The sequence below is a fragment of the Zingiber officinale genome, chromosome 7A, assembly GCF_018446385.1.
Source record: "Zingiber officinale cultivar Zhangliang chromosome 7A, Zo_v1.1, whole genome shotgun sequence".
Lineage (NCBI taxonomy): Eukaryota > Viridiplantae > Streptophyta > Magnoliopsida > Zingiberales > Zingiberaceae > Zingiber > Zingiber officinale.
Window position 1 is genome coordinate 5,256,077 of NC_055998.1, and position 17,301 is coordinate 5,273,377.

Sequence of the window (17,301 nt, forward strand, 5' to 3'; positions counted from 1 at the left end):
AATAAAAATGGAATATACGTAAATCAAACACACCTAAGATTGTTTGTTATTTTAAATTATTTATTTATTTATCATATTTATAAAAATTTTATTGATGAATATAATTTATAAATTTTGCTCATGGTATTTATAAATATTTTTCACTAATTTAGTTCATGGCATTATTTACTAACAATACACTATCTATATTCAATAACATTACCAAATTGGAAACTCTGAACCCCAAACTTATTCATAAACATTTAATTTATTTACGGCAACACAAAGTTAATCAAAGTCTATTTATTCATTACCAACAAAGTTCGCATAGTAGCGCACGACGTGAAAAGCATAATTAATAGCCACACAATTGAATCTCAATTCGATCACAGACGATCGAGATTCAGCCATCCAAACCATGTGATTGTACGAAAGCGTTGTCGAAATTTATTGGGCAGGGCTCCCTTTTTTTCTAGTATTTTGCACCGATTACGTAGTCCAAAAACTTGTTAAAGTTCGCCGGCGAGCTCCCGTCAGGCTGCACCGCCTTAGCCACCGTGGCCTTGAGTTCTCCCGCCTTCGACTTCATTCTTTTCCCTTCCTCGCTCTTCAGAACTGTCTCCAGCGCCCCCACCACCCCTTCCTTCGTCATCGATCCGCCTTCAAACCCCACCCCGATCCCCCAGACGAGGGACAAGGTACTCGCGTTCAGCCTCTGGTCGCCGAAGAACGGCCGGCAGATCATCGGCACACCGGAAGCCACCGCTTCCAGCACCGAGTTCCAGCCACAGTGAGTAACGAAAACGCCGACCGCCGCGTGCCGCAGCACGCCCTGCTGCGGCGCCCAGCTGACGACGAGCCCCCTTTCCCTTGTCCGCTCCAAGAAACCCTGCGGCAGGAGCTCCCTCGCCTGGTCCTTGAGCGACCAGAGGAACGGCGCCCCACTGGCCTCCACCCCCTGCGCCAGCTCCGCTAATTCCGCCGGCGCCGGGGTCATGACGGAGCCGAAGCTGACATAGGCTACGCTAGCAGACGCGTGGAGATCAAGCCACGGGAGGCAGCCGTTAATGTCTGGCTCTAGGTTTGCAAGCGCCTGGGGCGAAGCGAGGAGGTGCAGGGGACCTACGTGCAGGTGATGGGGAATGCTGACTTCGAGCTCGGCGTCAATCACCCCGTCGAGACCGCGAGCGGTGTTGAGGAGGACGGCGGCGGCATTAGGGAGGCTCTTGCCCATTCGGTGGAGGAGGCGCGAGAACGGGGAGCCGATTGGGCCGGACACGACGCCCTCGGGGAGATCCCGGACTCGATGCGCCGACAGAGCAGGGATGAATAGGCCAAGCGACTCATCTTGCTGTGCGGTGGCTACAGACGCGTGAAACAAACGATTAATGTACGTGCACTAGTATATTGATTATTTCAGCGACACTACTTTCATTGTTGAATGTTCAACTTCAATGAAAACATACAATAGTAAAGAAGACTAAAATATAATATAAATTAAGATATATATTATCAAGGTGTGATTATATATATGGGTATGCATGTATTTTTATAGTTAGTTATGTACACAAATATATGAGAATTATGTTTGAAATTAATGAGAATCGATTAGAAATATGACATCTCATTCATTTGTACTTAATTACCTTGTTCACCAGTGCCGATGGCGTCGCGGAGAAGATCGGTGTGTTGGTGTGCCAAAAGCGACGTTGGCCCGCCGGTCCACAGGGTTACCCAAGGCACGCCTGCCGCCTCTGCCTCCTCCCCTGCCATCCACAAAAAAGCATCGCTCACCACGCAGCTGACCGCCTCCCCGCCGGCCTTCTTCACCGCGGCATCCAGCGCCGCCCGAAGGCTCCCCGGCATCATTGCCAGGAACATCGATATCTTCTCCTGTTCGCCCAAGGGAGGATCCGCCTTGTCCGGCACCCCGTCGGAGATGGGGACGAGCTGGATGTTGCCAGCTGGGACGGGAGGCAGTGAAGCGAGGGACTGCGGAGTGGTGATGAAGGACAGCGTGGTGCTAGGCGCCGCAGCGGCAACACAGCGTGCGAGAGACAGGAGCGGCGCTACGTGGGTGCCGAAAGGAAAGGCGACTAGAACCACGTGCGACGGAGTCTGCAGGGGCAGACTGTGGGCGGAGGCCATTGCAACGGTGGCGGCGTATAGAAAAGATGAAGCGGGCAGAGCAATGGAGGAGCTTGCTTCGAAAAGTATGGGAAGCAAAGCAGGTGCAGGTCACGTGTATATATACTGCACATTTGAATACAAATGAAAAATGGGACCCTGTAAAATGGTCGCTCCGGTGCCGCGGTAGGGTTTAATATATTAATCATATATTCACGATTCGAGTTTCAATTATAAAGGATAGTTTTTTATATTTTTATGTGAAGTGTATTAGATGCTATTAAAAAAACTCATATCTAATTATTGGAAATGCCGTTAGACTTAGAGCAATTTGCGCGGGGCGAACTAGGTCTAGATGGCGAGACCGATTAGTTGTGCGGATTATCAAAATTAAAAAAAACAAATGCCTTTTTTTCGCCATCACTTTTCATTGGGACCAACTCCAATAACGGGCCAAATCTGCCCTGTCCGATCGAGGTTTCATCAAACAAATTTTGTGTCATGTCAATTTGCTCCCAGCCGGATTTGTTACATGGAATAGGTCAATGTATCAATAATTAGGGTAGATCTAAGCTAAAATCGTGCCGATGTTAATGGTGTAATTATTATCATTGATTTTCTTTCTTATTTTAGCCCAGCTGATTATCATTCTTAGTTTAACTAGATGGTGTAAATATATAGAGATATATACTCCTTTGTCAAGAGGATAAAGAAAATATTATCAATTAACTTAGTATCAGAGCCTTATAAATTAAATATGTGTGCTGTTAATTTGCTTCTGTCTTGCTTCACTAAAGATTATCTCAATCAGTTTTTTACCTATTCCTATCTCTGTTGTCATAATTGATTTATGACAGATTGGTTGGTTTAGTTAGTCAAATTATACCAACAATCTCCTCATTTTTAATGCAATGACAATCTAATTAAAATTAGAAAAAAATAACATTAAAAATACAAAAAATAATCTAAGTTAGCTTTGCATTTGTTGATACGTAATCAAATTTATTTATTATTTTTCTACATTAACTCTTATCCTCTCCTTTGATATTCATAAAAAAAAAAAATTAAGATAAAGAAAATACAAACATAAAAAAGTAATATCAGATAGTAATACAGAAAATAACTAAAAGTAAATACTTTATGTATCTCAAGACTTAGAGAAAGATTTTGAACAAAAGTTCAGTCAGATAATTTTTAAAATCATTTTGTAGGTAAAAGTTTTGATAAAATTATTTTCTAAGTAGGACTTTATAAAAAACCTTCTAGGAAAAATTTCTTCATAATTTTTAATTAAATAGTTCTAAGTCCACTTTTCAAAGTAAGTGAAAAAAATTCTTGAGTGAATTTTTTCAAAAATCTTCATAAATTTCTAAGTATTTACAAAGAAACTTTTCTAATAAAGAATTTCAAATAAAAAAATAATGTCAAACTAATTGAAAAAAAATTCCTAAGTAAATTTGTTCAAAGTTTTTTTTTTAAAAAAATTCTAAGTAAATATTTGTAAAGGAAATTATTCTTAATAAATATTTTCCAATGGTTTTCTAGTAAAGATTTAAAAAATAGTTTTAAAGAGAAAATTTTCTAAGTAAGATTTTCAAAACAGTGTAAAGAAAAATTGCTAAGTAAGATTAAAAAAAATTAAGGAAAAAAATTTCTAAGTAAAATTTTTAAAATAAATTTTAGAGAAAAAGTTTCCTAAGGAATATTTTTTTTAAAAAAAATAAGGAAACAATTTTCTAAGGAATATTTAAAAAATTTAAGGATTTTTAAGAAAAATTTCTCAAGTAATTGTTTTTGAAATTGGATCATCTCTCTGAGTTTGATATCTTTATTGAACACAATAAACATTCAAGTACTAATATCTTTAGTACATGTTTAACAATTAGTTACTAATTATCTACCAGAAGATAGTAGTATTCACTTAGTTAGTCAAGTTAAATAAAATTTGATTCAGCTTATTGTTTATTAAGAAGGATTGCTTAGTTTGATCATTGTATTTTGATATTTTTCGCTCAGACTTATGTTGATGCGCTGATATAAAAATTTGAAGTCCAGGCAAAATGCCTACACATCTGACGCCATTCTATGTTTTTGAATATACAATCAAGATATACCTAGTGTGTTTGTGAGGTACTCGTTACTTAAATTTATAGGATCGTGCTTTCTAGGGATTCGATCTAGACTAAGGGCAAAATAATTTTTGCAACATTAGAAAAATGAGAAATTTTTAGAACACATAAGTAAATAATTTTCCTAGAATTTATAAATCACTTAAAAAATTATTTGATAATAAAAGTCCTAGTCTATCGTGCATATTCCTACTCGTCTTCGTAGATTATTGAATTCAGATTCTAGTAGTGGTTTAGTGAAAATGTTAGCCAAATTTGACTTAGACTCAACATAGTTAAGTTCAATATCTCATTTGGCGATGTGATCTCTAATAAAGTGATGTTTTATTTCAATATATTTGGTTCTTGAATGATGCACTAGAGTTTTAGTTAAGTTAATTGAACTGATATTATCAATATGAATATTTTACATTTTTATATTCTAAGTTAAAGTCTTTTAATGTGTGCATCATCTATAACAATTATGCTACACACTCACTCATTGCTATGTACTCAGCTTTAGTAGTAGATAAAGAAATATAGTGTTATTTTCTACTATCTAGTTGACAAGTGATGGTCCAAGTAATTGGTATCCACCATTTGTATTTTTACGATCTAGTTTACAGCTAGCATAATCTCTGTCAGAGTAACATATTAGTTTAAAATTAGGTGTTCTATGATACCAGATTCCTACATTTGGTGTGCCTTTTAAATATCTAAAAATCCTTTTTACATTAGTTAAGTATAATTCCTTAGCACAGGTTTGGTATCTAGCACACATACTAACTACAAATAAAATATCAAATTGACTTACAGTTAAGTATAAAAGGCTCCCTATGACACTCCTATAATAATTTAGATCTATCGATTTCCATTTGGATCACAATCTAAGGTTGTGTTAGTTGCCATTGGTATTTTTATTTCTTTGGTATTTTCCATTTCAAAATTTTAAGTAATTTCTTTATGTATTTTTGTTGGTAAACATAATTTTCTTCATTAGTTTATTTAATTTGTAATCCTAAGAAATATGTTAGTTTACATACTATGTTCATTTCAAATTCTTGTTCCATTAAGGTTATAAATTCTTGCAAAAATTATGAGTTGATTAAACCAAAAATTATGTCGTCTATATATACTTGGGCTATGAAGATATCTTGTTTGAGTGATTTTACAAATAGAGTTAGATCAATTTGATCTTGATTGAACCCTTTGGAAATTAGATAGAAGGTCAACCTTGTTGGGGCAATTTCCTTTGGTCAAGTTTGACCAGTTTGACTAAGCTTGAGTTGAGTCAAGCTTGAGTCAGGATTTGAGTTTTGATGTTTGACAATATAAGGAGATTGCTGGAGCAATCGTCTGGTTATGGAGATGGTCAAAGGGTTGACCAGGTTGATGAGAATACAAGTCAAGTAGGTCAAGGTTGATAGGAGACTTGACTGGGAAAGTCCTAATTGGATGTTAGGCATTTGGAAAGTCCTAGTGAGGAGCTAGGCAAGGGAAAGTCCTGGTGAGGAGCCAGACAATGGGAAAGTCCTGGTGAGGAGCCAGGCATTTGGAAAGTCCTAGTGAGGAGCTAGGCAAGGGAAAGTCCTGGTGAGGAGCCAGGCAACGGGAAAGTCCTGGTGAGGAGCCAGGCAGTTGGAAAGTCCAAGTATGATCTTGGCAAAGGAGAAAGTCCCGGTGAGGAGCCAGGCAACTAAAAAGTCTTGGTAAGGAGCAAGGCAGTTGGAAAGTCCAAGTGTGATCTTGGCAAAGGAGAAAGTCCTGGTGAGGAACCAGGCAATTGGAAAGTCCAAGTGTGATTTTGTCAAAGGGTGTAAGTCCAAGCATATGGTCTTGGCAAGGTAAGTCCTGGTATGATTTGGCAAGGAAGACCCAACAACTAGGATGAGACCGAAGGAAGCTCCTGAAGGCAAGACATGAAGGATGGGGAGATATTCGAGGGACGCAAGGCTGATGGAGGAGGCTAGAAGGCTAGTTCGAGGTTGGCCGGGTGTGGCCAAATGCTAGGCATGGAGACCCAACAGGTCACGGTTGACCGGAAGTTGGGTTTGACGCTTTGGACTTCAGTTTGAGTCAAGTTCAGAGTGTTCAATCAATCGGGCGATCGATTGAATAGGGTCCGAATCGATCGGGCGATCGATTCAGACAGTGCTGCGATAGTGGGAAGGCCCAATCGATCGGTTGATCGATTGGGATGTGAAATTGTGAGCATAGAGGCTTTCCTAATCGATCGGGCGATCGATTGGGAGCTGCCAATCGATCGGTCGATCATTTGGGAAGCAGAAGCTCTCGCACGATCGCGAGAGCACAGAAAGGTTCTGAATCGATCGGGCGATTTATTCAGGCAGTCCCAATCGATTGGTCAATCAATTGGGAAGTGACAGTTGCGTAGGATGCAGGTGATGGACGGCTGCGATGAAGCAGTGCTGACGTGGCAATCGATTGGGGATAAATTGGATCGATTGGGAACACTGTTTAAAGCCTGGGCGGAGCATTTTCTCCGCAGATTTTTGTGATCTGTTTTCTGCGAGCTTACAACGATCTTCAGCGACTTTTTTCGATCTTCACCGCCAGTTCTTGAAGGCTCTTGGGAGTGTTCTCTCAAGGTTCAAGAGGCAACAACAAGCACAAGTTGTAGGTCCCTTTGGAGGCCGGCAAGAGGGGAGGGGTGAATTGCCCTACAAAATAAAACTCGAACCTTTCTCGGATTTCAACTATATAATGAACACTTGTAATAAATAAATAAAAGAGACTAAGTAAAGAATAGCAGACACCAGAGTTTTACTTGGTTTGCAATCAGGGAATTGCTAATCCAAGGAATGTAAGCGCACTATCTGATTCTCCTCTGGGCGGAGTAGCCTCTTTACAATGTTGACAGCACAAATGAAAAGAATAGAATTGAAAGCACAGAAAGAATTGATTACAAATAAGTTATTCTGAATGTGCAGACCAGTACTATATTTATAGTCCTGGTCCGGGCGCCTGGAAGGAGTTCCGGGCGCCCTGGGGGGGGGATAAAATTTTATCCCCAACGATCAGATCGCGTTTGATGCGATCCTGGTCAAAATCCAGCTCTGGGCGCCTGGAAGGGTTCCGGGCGCCCCGGAGCCCGAAGTCAACAGTGTTGACTTTTTCACCTCCGGTTCAGCTCGTCTCGGTCCAGGTCTTGTTCGCTCCGGCTCCGCTAGCTTGGGTGATCTCGGCCATCCGGAATAGGGCTCACCCGAACCCAAGTTCCGGCCTTCTCCTCGAGCAGCCTTCCTTCTCGGTTTCTCGTCCCTCGAACGCGGCACACGTTCTTCTCGTCCACCGGTGTACTCTTCCGCGGTCACCTCGTCCCTCAGACGCACCGAGCCCGTTGGCTCTCTCCCCGTGCCATCCTTCTCGCTAGCCGCGTCTTCTGCTCGACTTCCTGTGTTCCTAAGCTCCTGCACACTTAGACACAAGGGTTAAACAAACGCAGGACCTAACTTAGCTTGTTTGATCACATCAAAACACCTTGGGGTTCCAACAATCTCCCCCTTTTTGATGTGAGCAATCCAAGTTAAGTTAGGGTAAACATATGCAATAAAAACAATTTATATTCAAATAAGTCCAAATATTTTTCAATTGAAAAATTATATTACCTCCCCCTAGACTTAACATACTTCTCCCCCTTTGATCACATAAAAATTGGGGTTATAAACAAGTCTAAGGTAAATCCAAAAAAAAAATTTAAGTGTAAAATATTTAAAAATGTCTAAGTAAACACACTTTTCAGAATTTTTCTTTCAAAAAAAAATAAAATTTAAGCAAAAAAAAATAGTCATAAGTGTTAAAAAAAAATTTAAGTTTGAAACTTATCTCAACATTCCAAAAAAAAATTTTCTCAAAAAAATTCTAAGTTAATATTCATAAGAAACAATTCTAAGTCAATTTTGAGAAAAATTATAAGGCAATATTATCATAAAAAAATTCTAAATTTTTTTTTTAAGTCAAGTTAAAAATTTTAAATATTTTCTAACACAAATTTAATAACTCTTTTAAAGCATTAAGTAATTTAAATTAATATTTTTTCAGTTAGTCAATTAAACTTTTCATTTCGATACTTAGCTTCCAGGTCGTGGCGAGGCACTAGGCCTTCTTGGTTATTGGAGCAACAACCACTTCCTTAGACAAAGCCTCATACAGAAATTAGTTGTTTAATTTCCTTGCTGAAAATGCTAAGTCTAATTTTAATTTTAAATTAAATAGGTTTTTGGAACCCAATAGAGGTTCCTACCTATAGGATTAACCAAGTATTTCCTAGGTATATAGATTTTTGATATATTTCTGATTTGACTTTGATGAAATCTATAATATCAATTTAAACCTCTATAATTCCTAAAAGTAGAAATATTTGAACCATTAGATTTTTTCAATCTTTCTATTTCTTCTTTTAGTTTTTCATTTTCGATTTTCAATTTTTCAAAATCCTCTATAAGACATGATTTTGCCAAAATTCTCTTTGTTTCTAAAATTTCATTTTCTAATTTGGCATTTTTATTTTCTAATTTATACATGGATTTAGTCATAGCTTTGATACCAAAGTAAAGTTCATCAGGGGGTAAGAGGCATACCTCACTTATCATATCAGACTTGAAGCCTGAATCTCCCCCTGCTTCGCTATTTCCATCTGAGGTCGCTCCCCCTTCATCGATGCTGGGTTCTGATGTACTTTGTCCTTCGTGGCTTGCCATCAGTGCAATCCCCGCATATTCTTGAGCTTCTGATTTAGATGAAGAAGTGTCATCCCAAGTTGCTTTTAGGTTGTGTTTCTTGAGTGTCTTCATTTTGACCTTCTTGAGTTCTGGGTAGTCTTCCCTTAGGTGTCCCTCCTTCTAACACTGGTAGCACCGTACCTTTCTTCTACCTTTTTGATTCTTTTTATTCTGCATTTTAAATTTATTAGATCTAAAGAACTTTTTAAAGTTTCTTACCATGTACGCTTCTTGATCGTCTTCAGAGTCTGACTCGGGTTCATCCTTGTTGGTTGCGTTCAGCGCCATAGTCTGGGTTGTGTCCTTTGATATCTCTGCATATCTAGTTTCGTGTAATTCAAGGGTAGAAAACAACTCTTCTAAAGTACTTACCTCCAGGTCTTTTGAGATGTAGTAAGCATCGACGATTGATGTCCACTCCGGAGTTCTTGGAAACGCGTTGAGCGCGTAGCGTATAGTGTCCCGGTTTGTTACCGTTTCACCAAGGTTTTCGAGACCAGTAACTAGTTCTTTTACCTTTGCATGTAGACCGGCTACTTTCTCACCTTTCTACAGACGGATGTTCATCAGTTTGTTGCGGAGGATGTCCCTTCTAGCGAGCTTTGCTTCGGACGTGCCTTCGTGGAGTTCCAAGAACTTCTCCCAAAGTTCTTTAGCAGATAAGTAGTTTCCGATGCGGTTGACCTCTTGAGGCGGTAACACGCTCAGCAGGTGATGTTCCGCACGGCTGTTTGCTACCGACTCATTCTGCTCCTTCTTTGTCCAATCGCTCTCTTCTTTTTCTTTTCCATCTTTATCTATTGGAGCTACAAAACCATATTTTATAATAAACCGAATTTCAAAATCTGTTTTTAGGAATACCTCCATACGACGCTTCCAGTCTGCGAAGTTCCCCTCGAATTTTGGTGGGACGATGCTTGGTCCGGCCATCTTGTTGCTTCGATCGGCGGTTAGTCCTCCTGAAGAACCTCGCTCTGATACCACTTGTAGGTCCCTTTGAAGGCCGGCAAGAGGGGAGGGGTGAATTTCCCTACAAAATAAAACTCGAACCTTTCTCGAATTTCAACTATATAATGAACACTTGTAATAAATAAATAAAAGAGACTAAGTAAAGAAAAGCAGATACCAGAGTTTTACTTGGTTTGCAATCAGGGGATTGCTAATCCAAGGAATGTAAGCGCACTATCTGATTCTCCTCTGGGCGGAGTAGCCTCTTTACAACGTTGACAGCACAAATGAAAAGAACAGAATTGAAAGTACAGAAAGAATTGATTACAAATAAGTTATTCTGAATGTGCAGACCAGTACTATATTTATAGTACTGGTCCGGGCACCCGGAAGGAGTTCCGGGTGCCCTGGGGGGGATAAAATTTTATCCCCAACGATCAGATCGTGTTTGACGCGATCCTCGTCAAAATCCAGCTCCGGGCGCCCGGAAGGGTTCCGGGCGCCCCGGAGGGCTCCGGGCGCCTCGGAGCTCGAAGTCAACAGTGTTGACTTTTTTGCCTCCGGTTCAGCTCGTCTCGGTCCGGGTCTTGTTCGCTCCGGCTCCTCTAGCTTGGGTGATCTCGGCCATCCGGAATAGGGCTCACCCGAACCCTAGTTCCGCCCTTCTCCTCGAGCATCCTTCCTTCCCGGTTTCTCGTCCCTCGAACGCTGCGCACGTTCTTCTCGTCCACCGGTGTACTCTTCCGCGGTCACCTCGTCCCTCGGACGCACTGAGCCCGTTGGCTCTCTCCCCGTGCCATCCTTCTCGCTAGCCGCGTCTTCCGCTCGACTTCCTGTGTTCCTAAGCTCCTGCACACTTAGACACAAGGGTTAAACAAACGCAGGACCTAACTTAGCTTGTTTGATCACATCAAAACACCTTGGGGTTCGAACACAAGTAAGCAAGAAGAGAGTGTCTTTACTTGTATTTGTATTTCATCTTCTTGTATTCGTGTGTGTGTTGGGGTGAGTTTGTACAAGGCTTTTCCACCTTCGGCTGCGACCGAGAAGGAGGTTTTCATAGTTGAGATAGCGTGTCGTGTGTGGATCCTTGGATTAGTCACCTCTTCTTGAGGTGGATACCAAGTAAACCTACTTGTTAGCATTGTGTGAGTCTTGTATTCTATTTCCGCTGCATATCAGCATCAAGACGAAGTAAACCAACACAAGCGCGACGAGCTGCTATTCACCCCCCCTCTAGCGGGCACAAAGGTCCCAACAATTGGTATCAGAGCGAGGTCGCTCTTCTACGGACTAACCGCTAAGAGAGCAAGAAGCTAGAGGAAGAAGAAGATGGATTTGAAAGGACCACATGGATGGGACATCCAGATTCCACCTCCGTATGACAAAGAGGACTTCAATTTTGGAGAACTCGGTTGGAGACATGGTTTCAAATGGATGGGAACCAATGGGTTGTTTTGGAGGACCCATTTGAAGCTCCAACGGACAAGAAGGGTAAACACCTCTGACCTCGACATTTGACCGAGGAACAAAGGGAGCAAGCGGAGGCGGATAAGGAGGTAACAAAAGTTTTGCTAAATTTATTACCTTCTAATATAATTTTGAGTGTAGGTGAATGTACGAGTGCAAGTGATCTTTGGAAAAAGGTCATTGCCTATCATGAGAACCCCACTCAATTTCAAGGAGTAGACGAGCTTAAGGAGAAGGGCTCATTGGTCCAAGAAGAGAAGGACCAATCCAATGTTGACATAAGGTCAACATTCGAGGAGAAGAAGGAAGAGGAGGAGAAGGAAGAAGATGAGGAGAGATCATCCACATCTTCAAGAGAGGAAGAGGTGGAAGCATCCACATCCTCAAGGGTTGAAGAGGTGAAAGCACCCACATCCTCAAGAGGAGAAGAAGACACTACAACAAAATTGTTAAAAGACAACACCATAAAGACAACGGTTTTAGAAGGAACTGTTGTTAATTTGGTAAAAGACAACGGTTTTTGACAAAATCGTTGTCTTTGAACGCCCGAAAAAAATAAAACACAACGGTTTTATAAAAACCGTTATCGTTGAGTAACTTTTTGTAAAATCAACAACACCTTTTACAACAGTTTTCTAAAACTGTTGTCTTTAAGCGCATTTTTAGGGGTCAAAGACACCAATTTTAATAAACCGTTGTCTTTGACTTTATTCTTTCGCCGTTTTTCCCCGCTTCGTCGTTTTTGTTGTAGCAGTGATTTGCTTCCCTCTCTCTGAAAATCTTTTGGTGCCCTGTTTTCCCCCCTTAGACTACCCGAACCCTAAACCTCTCATCATACGATCTTTCTTAGGAGAGTGGGTGGTTGCTGCGGTTGCTTGTGCAGATTGCTGGGTGGAGGCGGAGGCGGAGGCGGAGGTGCTCCTCCTCCTCCTCCTCTCTTCTCCGCCTCCCCCTCTCTTCTTCTCCTCCTCTCTTCTCCGCCTCCCCCTCCTCTTCCACCTTCTCTTTACCTAAACTTCTATAGGAGACGAGGCCGAGACGACGCACCTACGATCCCTACCTGGCGCCTCCAATCGCCTTCGCCTCTTCCAGATCGACCTCCTTGATCCGGACTCCATCCTCGCAGCCATTCGCGGCGTCTCCGGGGTGTTCCACCTCGCCTCGCCTTGCATCATCACTCGCGTCCAGCATCATCACTCGCGTCCAGGATCCCCAGGTCCGTATTTTCCCTTCCAGATCTCCTCCTCCCTATTCTAACCTCGTTTCCTTTCTGATCAGAGGGAACTACTAGATCCAGCGGTGACGGGGACTCTCAACGTTCTCCACGTGGCCAAGGAGAGCGGAGTGCACCGGGTGGTCGTCACATCGTCGATCTCTGCAATCGTCCCCAGTCCTGGATGGCCAACGGATCGAGTCAAGGATGAGAGCTACTGGACTGACCTTGATTACTGTCGGCAGAAAGAGGTGAGAATTTAAGATCACATCACAAGCCCTAAGATGCCAACTACTTGGCCACAATCAAGTAGTACACAAATCCGAAAGCTTGATTACGGTCGCAGCAACCATTCTGACAGATCCTAAAGCTTCTCGTTGTTAGCTAGAGCCCTAGAGCCAATCATTTGATGATTGTATTTTGGACTTGTTGTATCATATTCTATATAAATAAAGGCATTTGGTTTTTGGTTATTATACTTACTTGTATTGGTGCCAAATAAACTAAGCATAATAACGTCCTTGAGTAGAAGGTTCTTACCTATATCAATCGATTGGTTGAATCGATAGTGAGATGATATAGGGAACACTACTCTTAATCATTACTAGTCGAGTATTAACATTCAGGGACAATGTTAATGCAATAAGACTAGCATGTAGGTCAACTCGATGACTCGATCTCACAAGTCATGGATATGGAGATATCAAGTTGACACATGGGTATGCATTGGAGAATGTATACTAAATGACCCGCCATGAGAAAGTATCATGGATCGTTATATGAGTGTCATATACTTTCTCATGTGACTATTAGTATGACTACTAGTCCTTAGACCTGAAGTCACCATGGTTCCCTACATAAGGAGTTATGTACTTTGGTTTCGTCAAACGTCACCCGTAACTGGGTGGACTATAAAGGCGATTACTGGGTATGTAACAAATTATACGGAGGGATGTGAGTGATGTAGATGGGATCTATCCCTCCTATATGACGGGAGAGACATCGGTATTCTTGATAGAGTGAGACCACGAAGTGCATGGCCATGCCCAAATGAGTCAATATGAGATATTGAGCTCATTTGATTTAGTGATTCTACTTGGAGTTCAGGATTTAGATTGATCAGAGGATGACACGGTCTATGCCTCACATTGATCAATCTAGATGTCTAGGATAGAAGAACACTTGTCATATATTGTGAGGAGTCACAATTAGTAGTCACAAGGTGATGTTGGATCTCAACATTCTTGTAACATTGGGTAGTAATGATGTGTTGCTAGATACCGCTCATTACTTATGCTCCTAAATGGGTTTAGGGGCATTGCCAACGTTACAAGAACCTATAGGGTCACACACTAAGGACAATTAGATGGAGATTAGGTTCATATGATGAACCAAGATGATTAGATTCATTTGATGAATCAAATTGGATTAAGAGTAATCCTAATTGGGCTAATTGAGTTGGACTCAAGTTGATTCATGTGTTCAATGAGTCTAATTTAGATTATGATTGAATCAATTTAATTAAATGAATTAGATTCATTATATTAAATTGGGTTGAATTAAATGGTTGGATTAGATCAACCATGAGAGAGATTAAGTCAAGTTTGACTTGACTTGAGAGGAAGAGGAAAAGTCAAGTTTGACTTGATTTTTTGCCACATCATTAGTGAGTTGGCAAGATGTGGACCAATGATGATGCTCCACATCATCATGGTTACTTAAGTGAGATGTCACCTCATGGAGGTTACAATTATTCACTTTAATGGCTCCACATTAATTGCACTTAATGTGGAAATGAGGGTTACACTTTTTGAAAGTGGTCGGCCACTATTGTGAAGGGAGTGAATGAATTTTTCATTCAAGGCACATTCACTTCATCCTCTTCCTCAAGCTCTCCCTCTCCCTCTCCTCCTCTACCATTGCCGAGTGCTAGCACACTCTAAGGCTCTCTCTCCATTGAGTTGTTCGTGTGGATATGTATAGAGAGTTGTCTACGTTGACAACTTCGAGATCCGACACCATTTGGACGAGCGAGAACGCGAAGGGCTTCGCTACAAGGGTAATAAATCTCTTCATGTAGATCTAGGAGTAGATCTAGGTAGAAACTCGTACTCGTATGTTTTTAATTATTTTTCTTCGCACAGATCCGTTGGCTAGGGAGTTTCGGGGTTTCTGCGACGCGAAAAAGCAGTTTTCGCGGCCCGAAAAACCCAACACTCGTCTCACTGATCTTCTTCCCTGGTAACAAATCCTCGCCCTTTTCTTTCTTTAGATCTTCTCCTCTTTTATTTTATTTTTTTCACTTTTTATGTGCTTGTTGTATTTGTGTTTCGTAATCAGCTCTGTTTTCTTCATGGATGATTTCATTTTTGATTCAGTTAAAAAAAAAAAAATCTTCGATTTAACAGAAAACAATTTTTTACCATTAGGTTTTGTGCTTTTCTATCTGAAATAAGGTGCCTAAACTGTCTATTGTTTTGAGCATTCCCTCTTTGGTTTCATTTGTTAAGAAAATAAAAACAAAGAATGATTTAGGGAGAAGGGAAGGAATTCTGTGCCCAAATGTTTCATTGTTTATTTTGTGAGATGGAAAAGAGATTAAAATGAATTAGAAGCAATAAATTCCTTGCGCTTTGGATTATTTCTTCCTTCTAGTTCTACAATTTATGTAATGAGTAGCACTCAATGTCTCAATCTCTCAGTTCCCCAAGCTAAATTCAAATATAATAATAATCTCTAACCTTCTGTTGAATTATTCTGGAGATAAAAGTCATATTAGATGTATTAACCTTTCTAACTAGTCCTCAGTTTTTTGTGTAGAATTTTCAGGTGCGGAACTTGTATTTCTTACAGAAATTCTCATCTCATCAACATTCTCAATGCTGAAATCCTCTCTTCACTCCCTTTTCTTCACTGCTCTTATTTTCCTTTTTGTTGCTCGCATCTCTTATTCGATATCATTCGAGACCACTGTGCTTCTTGAAATAAAAAATCAGTTGGAAGATCCTTTGGGTGTTCTTGAGAGCTGGAGTTCCTCCTAATCTCCCTGCGAGTTTGCTGGTGTACACTGTGACATTGATTGTGGCCAAGTAGTTGGCATCTCCCTCCGAAACATCTCTTACACTCATTTCTCAATAGATTTTAGGTATGAGAATCACATTAGAAAGACTATAATGACTACTTCATATAGGTTGGACTAGGTAACATAGTACACACACACACAAGACCAAAATTTTGAGCTACCTAGTCATTTTTGTGGATCTAATGTTGGTTCTTTTCACCTACTTCTAACAATTGTCCCAAGTTGTCAATTTGTTACCCTTCCTGATTTCAGGAAATAAAAAGGCAATTAGTTAACTTTCCACTAGCTTAATCTGTTATTTAAAATGCTTATTTACAAATTACATAATTCCTCACCATAAAATGCTGTCGAACCAATATTTAATGTTGTCATAAATAGATTCACCATACTTATTCTGGGAATTGCCACCACCCATTTCTTTGTTCTTCTAAGCTCTAAGCTTTTACTGTTAGTCTTTATTTTTGGCAACAGTTTGAAGATGGTCTTTGAATCTATTATTTTCTTATTTGCAATGCACCCTTTTGATGTCGAGGACTGCTGTGAAATAGATGGAGTTCAGGTACTTCTCAGCACATACACATTCTCGTAGTATGGTAAATAATTTCTTAAAAATTTTTCTAATTTCCAGATGTTTGTGGAGGAGATGAATATCTTGACTACAATTTTCTTGAGGTTTGACAACCTTAAGGTTACATATCTGAGCACCGTTCTGGCTACCATGCCGCTAGGCAACTTTTACCGGAGTCCAGATATGGGTGAATCTATCGACTTTTGTATTCATGTCGCAACTCCTGTGGAAAAGATTGCTATCATAAGAGAACGAATACTGGGGTAAGAACTAAGAAATCTACACTTTTACATGTTCTCACAAAGTTTTGAATGTTAACATGTCATTATTCTGGTTCTTCAACATGATTTTTTAAGAATAGTTCCAGCTTCAGATCCACTTTACAATATTTCCAACGCGACTAATCAAACTCTTTTTGCAGGTATTTGGAGAACAAGAAGGATCACTTGTATCCCTCCACAAATTTGGCAAACTATTCAGCTATGCTCCTTAGTTTCACTGCAAAGATATACCAAATCACTGCCAACATTTCAATGAGCTTCCCTGGTGGAAAAGTCAAGGTTGAAGCCTCAAGAACGAATGAGTGTCCTCAGTGAGGTATGTGCCGATCTTTAAGATTGGTTTTGTTGGTATGACTTGTATGCTATTTTTTCATGCTTATCCTTGGATGATAGGCTTTGAGGTTCAATAATTATGATCCTAACCCACTCCTACATGCATGTGGCGTTAGCATTGCCACTGCTTTTACTCAAGTAGGAGGCATAGTATTACAACCTCCCCAGGTATGATTTTATGTTTTGTATTTATACTTTTACGTATTATTTGAGGTTATTTATGACAACTAAAGCAAATGTTGCAGCTCAGAGTTGGCAATGGAGAGGACTTTATTCCATCAAGGGGGAGATGGAATTTTAACCAAAAGGTGTGTTTTTTTTTCTTTCAATGAGTTTATTCTTTAAATTGTTAGGACCCTTGTATTGAAAAATCTGGACTGTGGTTTCACTTGGAGGTCTGACTATTCTTTCCAAGTTAAATTTGTGAAAAATATAGGTTAACCAGACTCC

At 40.3% G+C, this 17,301-nt stretch overlaps 1 protein-coding gene across 1 annotated transcript; it reads right to left on the reverse strand.

Annotated features, from left to right (window-relative positions):
• Window positions 1-267: 267 nt before the first annotated feature.
• On the reverse strand, window positions 268-2,190 carry LOC121999879 (anthocyanidin 3-O-glucosyltransferase 7-like). The gene is made up of 2 exons (XM_042554512.1): window positions 1,626-2,190; window positions 268-1,341 (listed from the first exon to the last, which is right to left on the reverse strand). Exons 1-2 carry the CDS (start codon window positions 2,125-2,127, stop codon window positions 452-454), a joined length of 1,392 nt encoding a protein of 463 aa, XP_042410446.1. The 5' UTR covers window positions 2,128-2,190; the 3' UTR covers window positions 268-451.
• Between the last annotated feature and the right edge of the window lie 15,111 nt (window positions 2,191-17,301).